Source organism: Anomaloglossus baeobatrachus, chromosome 8 (genome assembly GCF_048569485.1).
Source record: "Anomaloglossus baeobatrachus isolate aAnoBae1 chromosome 8, aAnoBae1.hap1, whole genome shotgun sequence".
NCBI classification, from domain to species: domain Eukaryota; kingdom Metazoa; phylum Chordata; class Amphibia; order Anura; family Aromobatidae; genus Anomaloglossus; species Anomaloglossus baeobatrachus.
In genome coordinates, this window is record NC_134360.1 from 37,196,513 (window position 1) to 37,212,755 (window position 16,243).

General features: G+C 38.7%; 1 protein-coding gene across 3 annotated transcripts in view; it reads left to right on the top strand.

Annotated features, from left to right (window-relative positions):
- The window catches only part of LOC142249672 (laminin subunit beta-1-like), a 102,101-nt gene that overhangs the window by 9,669 nt on the left and 76,189 nt on the right, over positions 1 to 16,243 (top strand). For 2 of the 3 annotated variants that reach the window (XR_012725087.1, XM_075321469.1), the window contains exons 1-2: positions 8,707 to 8,918; positions 13,600 to 13,689. Coding sequence is in view for 2 of the 3 variants with exons in the window: in XM_075321469.1 (XP_075177584.1) it covers positions 13,635 to 13,689 (55 nt within the window). In the remaining variant the exon portion in view is untranslated. Of the gene's footprint in view, positions 1 to 8,706; positions 8,919 to 13,599; positions 13,690 to 16,243 lie in introns of those variants that run through there. The other variant, XM_075321470.1, reaches the window with a different exon arrangement.

A 16,243-nucleotide genomic window follows, 5' to 3' on the forward strand; every position in this document is an offset into this window, starting at 1 on the left:
ACTCTAAGTTTAACCTTTAAAATTATAATAGCTCTCATCCATCCAAATTGGATTTGGGCTGAGGGATGTGGGTCACAGGTCGGTCACACAGTAAGCAAACTGTGATCAGGCCTCATTCATTCTTTACAATAGAAAATGGCAATCCTTCAGAGGACGATTTACCCGTAAGCCTCTGGCAGGGTGGGCAAGTCATCGAAACGCACAATAGAGGGTTTAAGTCAAAAGGGATATTTTCAATTAGCTGTATGGTAAGCCCTAATTGTATTCATACAATAGCCTGTGGCTTAAAGGGGCAGAGGTTGTAATTGTACCATGTCGTGGTCCTTAACGGTCCAAATGCCCAACACATTGGGACCGGTTCCCGAATAGGACCACATGCCCATTAGCCGTATGGTATCAGCTGTGATACATCATTTATAGTAGGGCATCACTACTCTCCATTTTGGAAACTCTCATACTATAAAGTGCTATGTATTCAAATGAATACTGCCAAACAAAGCCTAAAATAAAACTCCATTCACTACTATCTTATACTATCCTCATAACACTTCCATATATAGCCCACACAATATTGCTGCTATTCAGTGCTCGAATAAAACTGCCATGCAGCGTCTAAATAATACAAAAGTACAATGCCTAAATAATGCTACAATATAGTGCCCTTAGAACACTTTGACACAATACTTCTATAGAAATCCCTAAATAAAATTGATATATAATGTCCAAATAAAATCGTAATACTGTACCCAAACATTTCTCCCATGCGGTGGCCTCATAACAGTTTTATCCCAATAGTTTATTCACTTTCACAATAAAACCCACCATAGCGTCCAAATAATACTGCAATACAGTGCCTTAATAAAAGCTAGCATATAGTGCTTTCATTGTACTTTCATATCTTGACATCACAACTATGGTATTGTACAATGCCCAAATAAAACCGTCTTGGTTTGAAAATTATAACTGCACTACAATGACTAAATAATACTACCATATAGTGTCCACATACCAGAGCATAAAGTATTCAGCCCACATACCACAATATAGATCAGTGCAGAGCAACAGATAGAATATGGTGTCACTGTGATTTAACACAGCTTTCTTGTATGAGAAATGCTGGACCCCGACAGGTCTGCTTTTGATTGTGGTGATGGTTTTCCATAGCTGGTCCTTTTTCTGTTTCATTAATAAGAGTCTGCAATTCATATATATGATAATTTTTCTTAATTTGACACTCTTATCAATAACCTCAGCTTCTTTATATAGCAAAAGTTGTGGAACAATCTGGCTGCTGTAGTTGCCGTACCCATAGCGGTGCCTAATTTCCCAAACGTTCAATACATCTAGTTATCAATTAATAAATCCAACACCACCTAGTGAAGCATCAATTTGTAACTCTGTACAGAACTAAAATATTACCATATAGAGCCCTCACAGCACTTCTATATATTGACTACAAAATACAATTCCTTGGTTAAGTAAAACTTTCATAAAGTGATTAAATAAAACCTCAATACAGTGCCTCAATAATACTATCATATAGTGCTCTCATAACACTTTGATATATTGATTTCACAACTATGATGATGATTTCAATTAAAATAACAGTTTACCTCTTAACATGGCAGAAGTGGTCTAATAATAGGATTCGGTTGTTACCGTACCCATAGCAGTGCCCAATTTCCAAAAATTTCAATACATCTAGTTATTAATTAATAAATCCAACAACACCTAGTGAAGCATCATTTTGTAACTCTGTGCAGTTCTAAAATATTCCCATACACAGCCCTCACAGCACTTCTATATATTGATAGCAAAATATGATTCATTAGTTAAGTAAAACTTTCATAAAGTGTTCAAATAAAACCTCAATACAGTGCCTCAATAATACTATCATATAGTGCTCTCATAACACTTTCATACATTGACTTGACAACTATGATGATGATTTAATTTAAAATAACACACAGTTTACCTCTTTTTTCATGGCAGGAATGGTGTAATATTAGGATTCGGTTGTTACCGTACCCATAGCAGTGCCCAAATTCCAAAAAGTTCAATACATCTAGTTATCAATTAATAAATCCAACAACACCTAGTGAAGCATCATTTTGTAACTCTACAGAACTAAAATATTCCCATACACAGCCATCATAGCACTTCTATATATTGATAGCAAAATATGATTCATTAGTTAAGTAAAACTTTCATAAAGTGTTCAAATAAAACCTCAATACAGTGCCTGAATAATACTATAATACAGCATAACACTTTCATATATTGATTTCACAACTATGGTAATGATTTAATTTAAAATAACACACAGTTGATCTCTTTACATAGCAGAAGAGGTGTAATAATAGGATTCGGTTGTTACCGTACCCATGGCGGTACCCATTTTCCAATTGCAAAATACATCAATCTTATAGATACTTTATGCTACTATTGTCACCAAATAATCCACTATTTCCTAGTGAGGCATCATTTTTCTGTAACGTGGCTGGATAAGTCCTTTAGGCACCACAAGTCTTTGTCTCTTGTATTTTCGAGTTCCTTTTAGAAACCTACTAATTTTTTGCCTCCAGGTAAGACAAATAGTTTGACATGAGGTCTCTGGCTGGGGTCATATGTTGTAATAAGATCATCCGGGCTATTGTCTTTAAGGAAATATTAGCCCACTGATGCTGCTTCAAGGATTATATCAACAGGAAATATGAAATGTAGTTGATGTTTCTGTTTAGAAAACCGATGCTGTCACACAAAAATGTATCCATAGACAACAAAGGTAAGACATCCCCTCCCCCCAGACTAATTTTCTGGGGTATTTAGACACAAAATCATATCTCTTTCTATTATCTTGGCCTTATATTTAATGTAGCACAGAAAAAAGGGAGCAAATCCCCAGGAAACCCCACAACTTATAGCCAGAAAACTATTCTGTGATACAAAAAAATACATTTTTGATACATAATTTTTTGGAACTGTGGTGCTATTAATAAAAGCAGTCTATTACTTATTAGGCCCCTAATGACTTTGCTATTTGGATATTGCATTGTACTATTATCTGAGCACTGTAATGTAGTTAAAGTATATAAGTGACTTTATGGCACTGTTTATTGGACACTATAGAATGAATAGTAAAGTCCTGTGGAATAAGTTGGCACTATATAAATAAAAAATATTATTTATTATTATAATGTGAGTATTGTACGGTAATTATTAGGCCCCTTATATTTGCTATTCATGCCACAATTATTTAGATACTATATGGTACTGTTATATAAGGAATGCATGGTAATTTTTAAACAATTTATGGAATTCTTACTTGCGCACCTTATTATAATTATTAGGCAATTTAATACACTATTATTTATGCGCTGTTTGGTACTATTATATGAGCACGTTATGGTAATTTTTAGGTACCATATAACACTATTAAGCACTGTATGGTACTATTATACAAAAACGCTAAACACTACTAGGTTAGGTACCAGGACTGAATAATTATTGGTCACGTTATAACACTATTATTTTGATACCGCATGGTACTATTATTTAAGCGCTGAATAATTACTGGTCAACTTAGTTACATTACTATCATTTAGTTACTGTTTGGTACTATTATATGAGCACTGTATGGTAATTTTTAGGCACATTAGATAATGTATGGTAATATTATTTAAGAACTTAGACTCTATATCATTATTTGGGTACTCTATGCTACTATTATTTAAGCACTGTGTAATTATTGGTCACCTAATAATACTATTATTTGTGCACTGGATGATACTATTATTTAAGCAGTGTATGGTAATTTTTAGGCACCTTATAACACTATCATTTAGTTACTGTTTGGTACTATTATATGAACACTGTATGGTAATTTTGAGGCACCTTATGTAATGTATGGTACTAATATTTAAGAACTTATACACCGTATATCACTATTATTTGGGCACTGTATGGTACTATTTACGCACTGTATAATTCTTGGTCACCGTATAACACTATTATTTGGGTACCATAAGGTACTAGCACTGAATAATTATTGGTCACCTTATAACACTATCATTTAGTTACTATTTGGTACTACTATATACGCACTGTATGGTAATTTTTAGGCACCTTAGGTAATGTATGGTACTATTATTTAAGAACTTAGACACTCTATGTCATTATTATTTGGGTACTCTGCTACTATTATTTAAGCACTGTATAATTATTGGTCACCTTATAGCAGTATTATTTGGGTACTGTATGGTACTAGCACTGCATAATTATTGGTCACCTTATAGCAGTATTATTTGGGTACTGTATGGTACTAGCACTGTATAATTATTGGTCACCTTATAGCAGTATTATTTGGGTACTGTATGGTACTAGCACTGCATAATTATTGGTCACCTTATAGCAGTATTATTTGGGTATTGTATGGTACTAGCACTTTATAATTACACTGGGGAACAAATTGAAAAAAAAATTCTGTTGGGTTTTTGAGCTGATTTATACTATAATCGGCATGCGGATTCCAAAAATGTAGTCAGTTTTTTTCTATCACGTCAAGTTTTTCCTCCTCAACTTACGTGCCATAGAAGCACAATTGCACTGATTTCTGTAATAAGACTTGTTATCTGAGTACAATTCGACTCATATAGAGCTACGTGGCAACTTGTAAGAGTAGTCACAACTGAGACAGTGCCTATTTCTTATATATTTCATTTTTTGTTCATATTTGTACTATTTAAAAAAAAAAAAACAACACTTTTTAGGTACAGTAGTTTACATATTTTTGAGAAGACAAAAATCCTATAGTTCAAAAACTTGACGTGATAGAGAAAAACTGAGATCATTTCTGGATTCAGCATCCAAAAATTAATTAAGAACAGTTGTCTGACCTAACTCCTAAAAAATTGCGTTCCCCAGTGAATTATTGGTCACCTTATAGCAGTATTATTTGGGTACTGTATGGTACTAGCACTTTATAATTATTGGTCACCTTATAGCAGTATTATTTGGGTACTGTATGGTACTAGCACTTTATAATTATTGGTCACCTTATAGCAGTATTATTTGGGTCCTGTATGGTACTAGCACTGTATAATTATTGGTCACCTTATCGCAGTATTATTTGGGTACTGTATGGTACTAGCACTTTATAATTATTGGTCACCTTATAGCAGTATTATTTGGGTGCTGTATGGTACTAGCACTGTATAATTATTGGTCACCTTATCACAGTATTATTTGGGTACTGTATGGTACTAGCACTTTATAATTATTGGTCACCTTATCACAGTATTATTTGGGTACTGTATGGTACTAGCACTTTATAATTATTGGTCACCTTATAGCAGTATTATTTGGGTGCTGTATGGTACTAGCACTGTATAATTATTGGTCACCTTATCACAGTATTATTTGGGTCCTGTATGGTACTAGCACTTTATAATTATTGGTCACCTTATCGCAGTATTATTTGGGTACTGTATGGTACTAGCACTGTATAATTATTGGTCACCTTATCACAGTATTATTTGGGTACTGTATGGTACTAGCACTGTATAATTATTGGTCACCTTATCACAGTATTATTTGGGTACTGTATGGTACTAGCACTTTATAATTATTGGTCACCTTATAGCAGTATTATTTGGGTGCTGTATGGTACTAGCACTGTATAATTATTGGTCACCTTATCACAGTATTATTTGGGTCCTGTATGGTACTAGCACTGTATAATTATTGGTCACCTTATAGCAGTATTATTTGGGTCCTGTATGGTACTAGCACTGTATAATTATTGGTCACCTTATCGCAGTATTATTTGGGTACTGTATGGTACTAGCACTGTATAATTATTGGTCACCTTATCGCAGTATTATTTGGGTACTGTATGGTACTAGCACTGTATAATTATTGGTCACCTTATAGCAGTATTATTTGGGTACTGTATGGTACTAGCACTTTATAATTATTGGTCACCTTATAGCAGTATTATTTGGGTACTGTATGGTACTAGCACTGTATAATTATTGGTCACCTTATCGCAGTATTATTTGGGTACTGTATGGTACTAGCACTGTATAATTATTAGTCACCTTATCACAGTATTATTTGGGTACTGTATGGTACTAGCACTGTATAATTATTGGTCACCTTATAGCAGTATTATTTGGGTACTGTATGGTACTAGCACTGTATAATTATTGGTCACCTTATAGCAGTATTAGTTGGGCACTGTATGATACTAGCACTGTATAATGGTCACCTTATAGCACTATTATTTGAGCAATGTATAGTATGGCCCATATATTGCTACTTCCTAACTTTAATAACACAAGGGGGACACCGTTTCATATTTTGCCCAGTGACAACAGCAAATCTCAATCCCACGCTGATTCTTCAACTGATCCTTCATTATCTGTTCCCTCCCCAAAAATAAAGACCAGTCGTCTATGGCGTCTGTACCTGCACACAGTCCATCTGTATCACAACAATATAATAATACGCAGAGAATTCAGCAATTATCACAACAAATTACAAGGCGCCCTATAACCTCTCATTTGGCTCCATTATTCTTCTCACCTCCCTGGAGAGGCACATTCCGCGCCCCGTTAATTAGCCGCTCTACGAGGCGGTGACTTGGGCTTGTTGGTGTTTCTTCTTCTATTCAGGCACCAATTTGTGCACAATACCCACTTAAACATAGGACTGTGCTATGCCCGGACAACTGTGCCACCCTAGAAAGACGCCATCTGCTACAGGGGGGATTGTTAACATGAAAAGGGCAATAATAATACGAATAATATTACATGGTCAATCATGGCTCTGTATTATTATTACTCTCAGTGGTGTTTTTAGTTGACTAATTTTTTCGAGACAGGTAAATAAGATGGCTGCTTTAGTCTAAAAACAGTGCCACCCTTGTCTACAGGTTGCATGTGGTATTGCAGCTTAGTGCCATTCATTTCAATGGCGATGAATTGTAATCCCAGTAGCCGTGTTTTTGTAAAATCTCTTTAAAATTGCACAGCCCCTTTAACAGTTTGATTTAACATATATAGCAGGATATAGCCAAGATGGAGAATACCTGTATGAGGCCATATATAGCCAGGATGGAACCATGATGTGGACATATATACCAGAATGAGGCCATATATACCAGGATGGGGCCATGATGGGGACATATATACCTGGATGAGGCCATATATACTAGGATGGGGACATATCTACCTCGATAATGTCATATATACCAGGATGGGGCCTTGATGGAGACATATATGCCTGGATGAGGCCAAGTATACCAGGATGGGGTCATGATGGGGACATATATACCAGAATTAAGCCATATATACCAGGATGGGACCATGATGGGGACATATATACCTGAATGAGGCCATATATACCAGGATGGGGCCATGATGGGGACATATCTACCTGGATGAAGCTATACATATCAGGATGGGGCCATGAAGGGGGCATATATAAAAGGATGGGGCCATGATGGGGACATATATACCAGGATGCGGCCATATATACCAGGATGGGGTCATGATGGAGACATATATACCTGGATGAGGCCATATATACCAGGATGGGGCCATAATGATGTCATACACCAGGATGGGGGACTTACTTACCAGGAAGTGGCCCACGATGGGGGACATTAGTACAGAATGGGGGTCAGCACTACACAAATAAGGGGAAATGGGGCAAGTTATATGTCTTTATAGGATTTTAAATGCTACAATGCCCCATACATCTGACCAACATGTGGGGGAGCCCATCAGACTCTAGTTGCGCCACTGCCACACAGTAATAGAAAGCTAAACATTTTCAGTAGAAGACCTGCCAGTTGTCATAATCATGTAAATTGATGTAAACGCCAATGTTCTTCTGAATCCGGCGTGGTCATTCTTTTGCTTCTGCGCCTCTCCATTCCAGAGATATGGCTTTCTGTTCCCTGCACTGTTAATTTAGCCAACTGGGTGTCGTCTTCAAGAACACACTCCCATAGAAAGTTTAGGGACACGCCCACGCTTAAAAGACTAGATCTATATACAAGAAAGAGGGGGCCCTATCTATGGAACAGAGAGGCGCAGGAACAAAAGAAATACAACGCCGGATTCAGGAGAAGAGCGACATTTACACCAGGTAAAACAATTACATATTTATTTTGAGTGCCAGATCCTCTTTAAATATATGTGGCAATAATCTGCTGCATCTCAGCCCTCAAACAACTATTGTGATGATCCATTTTGGAACCCTTCAGCCTCCCAGACTGGATTTGCTTTAATGGAGCTGAGCTGCAGTACCACACACAACCTGTGGATAGGGGAGGCGCCATTTGCATAAGAAAGGAGACATTTTTTTCTGTATCCAAGTCATAGACTGAAGTTTATATGTTTATAAAAAAAAGCAATGAATATATTTGGCGCTTGTTGATAAAGCAGCTGCCAGTCCTGTAAAACCTTCCAGCAGCCCTGTTCCAGGGATGGACAGCGTGAAGGGGGGGAGCTCCATACAGTCCCAAATAAAAAGCGATGGAGAGTGCAGGCTTAGTGTATGACCCACGGAGCAGAAAAAAATCAGTCTCTGCATTCCTGTAACTTGGAAACCATGTGCTCCCCTTTCAGCCCTGCGCTCACCAGTGACAGTACCAATTTGAATAAGAATCACTCCATTTAGGATCAGGGCCGGAGGGAGGGAGCGCTGCCCCGATCGTCCTGCTCGCTCGACGCACTATTGCTTGTTTGTTTTCACATTGCTAGTGTTCTCACGCTGTAAGTTGGTATAACACCCCCCCTATGCATCATTGGGGGGCCGGACCCTCAACCACAGATAAGACACTGGATTTGGCATCTTTAAGTCTACGGCCAGTGGCAGAGGAGACAAGTGTCTGTGACGTCGTCTTCAAGGTAACCGACTATATCTAGATATAAATGTTATACTGAGGGAGGAGAGAACTGCGGAGGGTCCAGAAGTGAGGAAGTCAGCAAGAAGAAGTCTACAGCTTATCTAAGGGGCAGGAGAAGGATCTATCACTTATAGACGTCTATGCAGGGGATGTATGCTCAGTGTCTAACTAGTAAATATTGCTGGATGGATGGATGGATGGATAGATAGAGGGATAGATAAATGGATAGACAGATAGATAGAGGGATAGATAGATAGATAGATATAGATAGAGGGATAGATAGAGGGATAGATAGATAGATAGATAGATAGATAGAGGGATAGATAGATAGATAGATAGATAGATAGATAGATAGATAGATAGATAGATAGATAGATAGATAGATAGATAGAGGGATAGATAGATAGATAGATAGATAGAGGGATAGATAGATAGAGGGATAGATAGATAGATAGATAGAGGGATAGATAGATAGAGGGATAGATAGATAGAGGGATAGATAGATAGATAGATAGATAGATAGATAGATAGAGGGATAGATATAGATAGATATAGATAGAGGAATAGATAGATAGATAGATCGATAGATAGTTTTATAGATTAATCAATAGATAGATTGATGGCTAGATACATAGATGGATGAATGGATAGATTTATCAATAGATAAATGTATGGATGAATAGATAGAGGGATAGATCAATAGGTAGATAGATAGATGTAACACATAGATATTATATAGTTATTAGATGGCAGATTGATAGATTAATTAAATTATCTAATATGAACAGTATGTATATCTAGCTAATGTGTATCTATCCCTCTATCTATCTATCCCTCTATCTATCCCTCTATCTATCCCTCTATCTATCTATCTATCCCTCTATCTATCTATCCCTCTATCTATCTATCCCTCTATCCCTCTATCTATCTATCTATCTATCCCTCTATCTATCCCTCTATCTATCCCTCTATCTATCTATCCCTCTATCCCTCTATCTATCTATCTATCTATCTATCTATCTATCTATCCCTCTATCTATCCCTCTATCTATCCCTCTATCTATCTATCCCTCTATCTATCTATCTATCTATCTATCCCTCTACCTATCTATCTATCTATCTATCTATCCCTCTATCTATCCCTCTATCTATCCATCTATCTATCTATCTATCCCTCTATCTATCCCTCTATCTATCCCTCTATCTATCTATCCCTCTACCTATCTATCTATCTATCCCTCTATCTATCTATCCCTCTATCTATCCCTCTATCTATCTATCTATCTATCTATCCTTCTATCTATCCCTCTATCTATCTATCCCTCTACCTATCTATCTATCTATCTATCTATCTATCCCTCTATCTATCTATCCCTCTATCTATCCCTCTATCTATCCATCTATCTATCTATCTATCCCTCTATCTATCCCTCTATCTATCTATCCCTCTACCTATCTATCTATCTATCTATCTATCTATCTATCCCTCTATCTATCTATCCCTCTATCTATCCCTCTATCTATCTATCTATCTATCCCTCTATCTATCCCTCTATCTATCTATCTATCCCTCTATCTATCCATCTATCTATCTATCTATCCCTCTCTCTATTTATCCCTCTATCTATCTATCCCTCTATCCATCCCTCTATCTATCTATCCCTCTATCTATCTATCTATCTATCTATCTATCTATCCCTCTATCTATCTATCTATCTATCTATCCCTCTATCTATCCCTCTATCTATCGATCTATCTATCCCTCTATCCATCCCTCTATCTATCTATCCCTCTATCTATCTATCTATCCCTCTATCTATCTATCCCTCTATCTATCTATCTATCTATCTATCTATCCATCTATCCCTCAATCTATCTATCCATCTATCCCTCTATCTATCCCTCTATCTATCCATCTATCTATCTATCTATCTATCCATCTATCCCTCTATCTATCCATCTATCTATCTATCTATCTATCTATCCATCTATCCCTCTATCTATCCATCTATCCCTCAATCTATCTATCCATCTATCCCTCTATCTATCCATCTATCTATCTATCCATCTATCTATCCATCTATCCCTCTATCTATCCCTCTATCTATCTATCCCTCTATCCATCTATCTATCTATCAATCTCATATCAAAGAATATTTTTTTTATACTTTGATTTTGTTTTCCTTTTATGTACAACTTTTTTTTTTTTTTACTAAGTAATAATTTAGCTAGATTTCCAGTTTATTTATTTTTCACATCTCATGAACAATCCTCTAAGAATTTCCTGATGACGGGTAATATACAGTAGGTTGTTTTTATTCCCAGCATTAGACATCTACTGTACATGACCATCAGGACGACTTTTTTTGGTTCAGATATATAAATATCAATGTATTTATTGTATAACTTTATATTGCTAAAATCAGTGATAAATATTAATGTTTGCTGAGATCAACATATTCAGTATATACAGATTGACTATCAGTATATATTTGGTCATTATAGATTAAAGTCAGCCATGAATGGGAATATCTGCCCCTAATCCAACCACAGTGTTGATCTTTAATACTTTTCAGTTGTCTGGGACCACGCATGGCGGGGGTTCAGTAATTTAAGGGATAACGATGATAATAGAATTGACTATTGTGAAGTGTCGAACTTATTTTGATTCCCCCATAAAACCACAACATCTCTCTTAGCCTTAGATGATAAAACATGCTTGTAATTATCAATAAAATTGAGGAAAACAAGTTCCCATAAGGGAAAGTAAAAAAAAAAAAGACAAATTTAGGCCAGTAAAAAGTCTCAAAAATTAAAAAGTTTAAAAAATTGGTATAGTAAGAAGTTTTAAAAATCCTCAAAATTGGAAAAGTAAAAAGTGTTAAAAATTCTCAATGTTTGCAAAGTAAAAAATTTAAAAAATCCCCAAAAGTGGGAAAGTAAAAGTTTTAAAATTCCTCGATTTTGGTAAAGTAAAAAAATCCCCAAAATTGGAAAATTAAAAATTTATAAAAAATCGCTTAAAGTGGTAAAATAAAAGGTTTAAAAATCCTCAATTTTGGTAAAATAAAAAAAATCCCCAAAATTGGGTAAGTAAATTTAAAAAAACCCACAAAAAGTGGGAAAGAAAAAGTTTTAAAATGCCTCAATTTTGGTAAAGTAAAAAATTCCTCCCAATTAAGAAAGTAAAAATTTTTAAAAATCCCCAAAAGTGGGAAAGTAAAAGTTTTAAAATTCCTCAAATTTTGGTAAAATAAAAAATCCCCAAAATTGGGAAAGTAAAAAATCCCCAAAAGGTGGAAAGTAAAAGTTTTAAAATTCCCCGATTTTGGTAAAGTAAAAACAATCCCCAAAATTGTGAAAGTAAAAAATGTAAAAAATCACCAAAAGTGGGAAAGTAAAAGTTTTAAAAATCCTCAATTTTGGTAAAGTAAAAAAAATCCCCAAAATTGGGAAAGTAAACAGTTTTAAAAATCCCCAAATTTTTAAAGTTAAAAGTTTTAAAAATTCCAAAAATTGGGAAAGTAAAAAATAAATAAAAAAAATAAAAATTGATAAGTTAAATGTTTTAAGAATACAAAAATATAAAAATAACATGTTTAAAAAAAATCTAAACATTTTTTTAAAATAGCAAGTTGTGCGCTAAAGTAAAAGAATATCTAAAATACTAAAACTAAAAAGTTTGTACATGAGAAAAAGTGATATAACTCATCCTGCAAATAGCTATATAACATATTAACCCTTAATCTACCACGTGGTGAAATGTGGACCTTATTATGTATGAAGTCATATCAGGTATGACAGGGCCGGTAGGTGTGGATTCTCCAGACTATGGGGACTGGTGTTTTGGTAAATTTCTGTTCGAATATAAATGATCACCATGTGATGAGATTTTGAGTGGCCCATGACCTGCTGGGAGGGAGGATCCCGACAATGAGGGGCGAGGGCCGTTTACTGCGTGTGTGGCAAAGTCATTCATCCCATGTTTGATGACTTCACTCTGCAGAGCGCTTAGCATGATATTTCATAGCACTGACATAATGAATGTTATGGCCTTTTGGATTTACGAGCAGATTTCTTTTATCTGGGAAGAAGTCTACACTGATTTGCTTTAAAATGGGCTTTACTTGGGGGGGGGCTTACGTTGGTTAAAATGTCTCAAGATTTTTGCATGCTTGATTAAACCCAACACATAATTTCCACTCCGACGCCTCTACAATAAAGAGTTAACCAACTTTACTAACAGCTTTGATTTAAAAAATTCAAACTGTGTCTCCATGACAACAGACTACAAACTGACACTGTGTAGTCAGACCCTGCAGTCATGAGTTACTCTGCCTCCTCTTTCACTGTCTGAAGGTTATGAGTAACAGGAGGCAGGGGGAGTGGAGTAACACATGGCTCTCTGTAATGCTGGAGACCCATCGGTCTCCACAGGAGCTGTATACACAAAACGGCAGATTTTGTAATCCAGGTTGTTTGCAAACCTGCTTTATGGTGCAGTGATAGCAAGAAAATGATGGGGTAAATTGTCCTAAAATCCGTGGGGGAAGTCTTAAAAGTATATGACACCTTTCTTAAAAGTAGTGTTGGCAGCCATATTGGTTGTCAGACAGTGTTACATAGAAGTAAATTAATATTTTTGCTCTTCTCTATTGTAACTCAACTTTATTTTTCACTAGGGTTTGGAAGTAAATTGCGACGCATCAACTTGCAGATGACGCAGAGGAGAAAAAATTGGCAGCAGAGATGCGTGTCTCTCTTGATTTTGGGTAAGATTCCTGTTTTCGGAAGTGTAATTGGTTCTTAATGTTTCCTATCAGATGTCTGATCAGTTTAATAATTGATAAGTTCAATGATAACAGAACATAGCCTTATTCCCACTTCCAGTAGAGTGATTGAAGGTCCCATTTAAAGGGGATGAAAAAAAATAACATTGGTTCTCTTTTTACAGTAATAGCGCCACTTCTGTCCAATGGTTGTGTCTGGTATTGCAGCTTGGATCCGTACAACTGGTTAAGTGGCAATACCGAGCACAGTCAGTGGACAAGAGAAAGCAGATCTTTTGGTAATACTCCTTTAAGAAATGCCTCCCATATCCTCTTGGTTGCAGCTTATGATCTGGTTCTGTGCCAGTCTTCCACTGCTTTCACCAAGGTGATTGGCAGCTAAAGGCTGGCACAGAAAAGGTTAAAGTCACAGCCGGGCAGCCAGAATGCCAGCTGTATACTGTACGTTTTGGAGCATGGAATATACACGTCTTGTGATTCCTGTAAGATGCAGTGGATAGGAAAAGAATGCAGGCTCGCTTCACTGCTCGCTTCATCGCTTGCTTCGTCACTTGCTCCGTACAATGTTCAAGGGGGTGAAGAGGTAGCCAAACCTAGTACCTGAGCCCTCCACCACACAAGACACCAGGACGTGGTAGACACGTGGGGTCCTTTTTATGGATGACTAGTGGAGTACCTGGCATTGCTCAGGATAGTTACTAGGTCTCCCTCTCTGTCTCTCCCCCACTCTCCCTCTTTCTCTCTCCCCCACCTCTCTCACTCTCCGTCTCCTTCTTTGCCACTATCCCACCCCCACTCCCTCTCTCCCACTCTCTCACTCGCTTACTCTCTCTCTCCCTCTCCCTCTCTCACTCTATCCCTCTCTCTCACTCTGCCACTCTCCATCTCACCCTCTCTCTCCCACTCTGCCACTCTTCCTCTCTGCCACTCTTACACTCTCCATCTTGCCCTCACTCTCCCTCTCTTTCCCACTCTCCCTCCCTCTCCCACTCTCCCACTCTCACTCTCCCTCTCTCTCACTCTCCCTCTCTCCCACTCTCCCTCTCTCCCATTCTCTCACTCTCCCTCTCTCCCACTCTCCCTCTCTCCCTCTCTCTCACTCTCCCTCTCTCCCACTCTCCCTCTCTCCCATTCTCTCACTCTCCCTCTCTCTCACTCTCCCTCTCTCCCACTCTCCCTCTCTCCCATTCTCTCACTCTCCCATTCTCTCACTCTCCCTCTCTCCCTCTCTCCCATTCTCTCACTCTCCCTCTCTCCCATTCTCTCACTCTCCCTCTCTCCCATTTTCTCACTCCCCCTCTCTCCCACTCTCCCTCTCTCCCACTCTCTCACTCTCTCCCATTCTCTCACTCTCCCTCTCTCCCATTCTCTCACTCTCCCTCTCTCCCATTTTCTCACTCCCCCTCTCTCCCACTCTCCCTCTCTCCCACTCTCTCACTCTCTCCCTCTCTCCCATTCTCTCACTCTCCCTCTCTCCCATTCTCTCCCTCTCCCTCTCTCCCATTCTCTCTCTCTCTCCCACACTCTCACTCTCCCTCTCTCTCTCTCCCATTCTCTCACTCTCTCCCTCTCTCCCATTCTCTCACTCTCCCTCTCTCCCATTCTCTCACTCTCCCTCTCTCCCATTCTCTCACTCTCCCTCTCTCCCATTCTCTCCCTCTCCCTCTCTCCCATTCTCTCACTCTCCCTCTCTCCCATTTTCCCCTCTCCCATTCTCTCACTCTCCCCTCTCCCATTCTCTCACTCTCCCTCTCTCCCATTCTCCCACTCTCCCTCTCTCCCACTCTCCCTCTCTCCCATTCTCCCCTCTCCCATTCTCTCACTCTCCCCTCTCCCATTCTCTCACTCTCCCTCTCTCCCACTCTCCCTCTCTCCCATTCTCTCACTCTCTCTCTCCCATTCTCCCACTCTCCCTCTCTCCCACTCTCCCTCTCTCCCACTCTCCCTCTCTCCCTCTCTCCCACTCTCCCTCTCTCCCATTCTCTCACTCTCCCTCTCTCCCATTCTCTCACTCTCTCTCTCCCATTCTCCCACTCTCCCTCTCTCCCACTCTCCCTCTCTCCCACTCTTCCACTCTCCCTCTCTCCCCTCTCCCATTCTCCCACTCTCCCTCTCTCCCACTCTCCCTCTCTCCCACTCTCCCTCTCTCCCACTCTCCCTCTCTCCCATTCTCTCACTCTCCCTCTCTCCCACTCTCCCTCTCTCCCACTCTTCCACTCTCCCTCTCTCCCACTCTCCCTCTCTCCCACTCTCCCTCTCTCCCACTCTCCCTCTCTCCCACTCTCCCTCTCTCCCATTCTCTCACTCTCCCTCTCTCCCACTCTCCCTCTCTCCCACTCTTCCACTCTCCCTCTCTCCCACTCTCCCTCTCTCCCACTCTCCCACTCTCCCTCTCTTCCACTCTCCCACTCTCCCTCTCTCCCACTCCCCTCTCTCCCACTATCATGCTCTACCACTCTGCCACTCTTCCACTCTCCATCTCACTCTCCCTCTCTATCCCACTCTCCCTCCCATTCTCCCCCTCTCTCCCACTGTC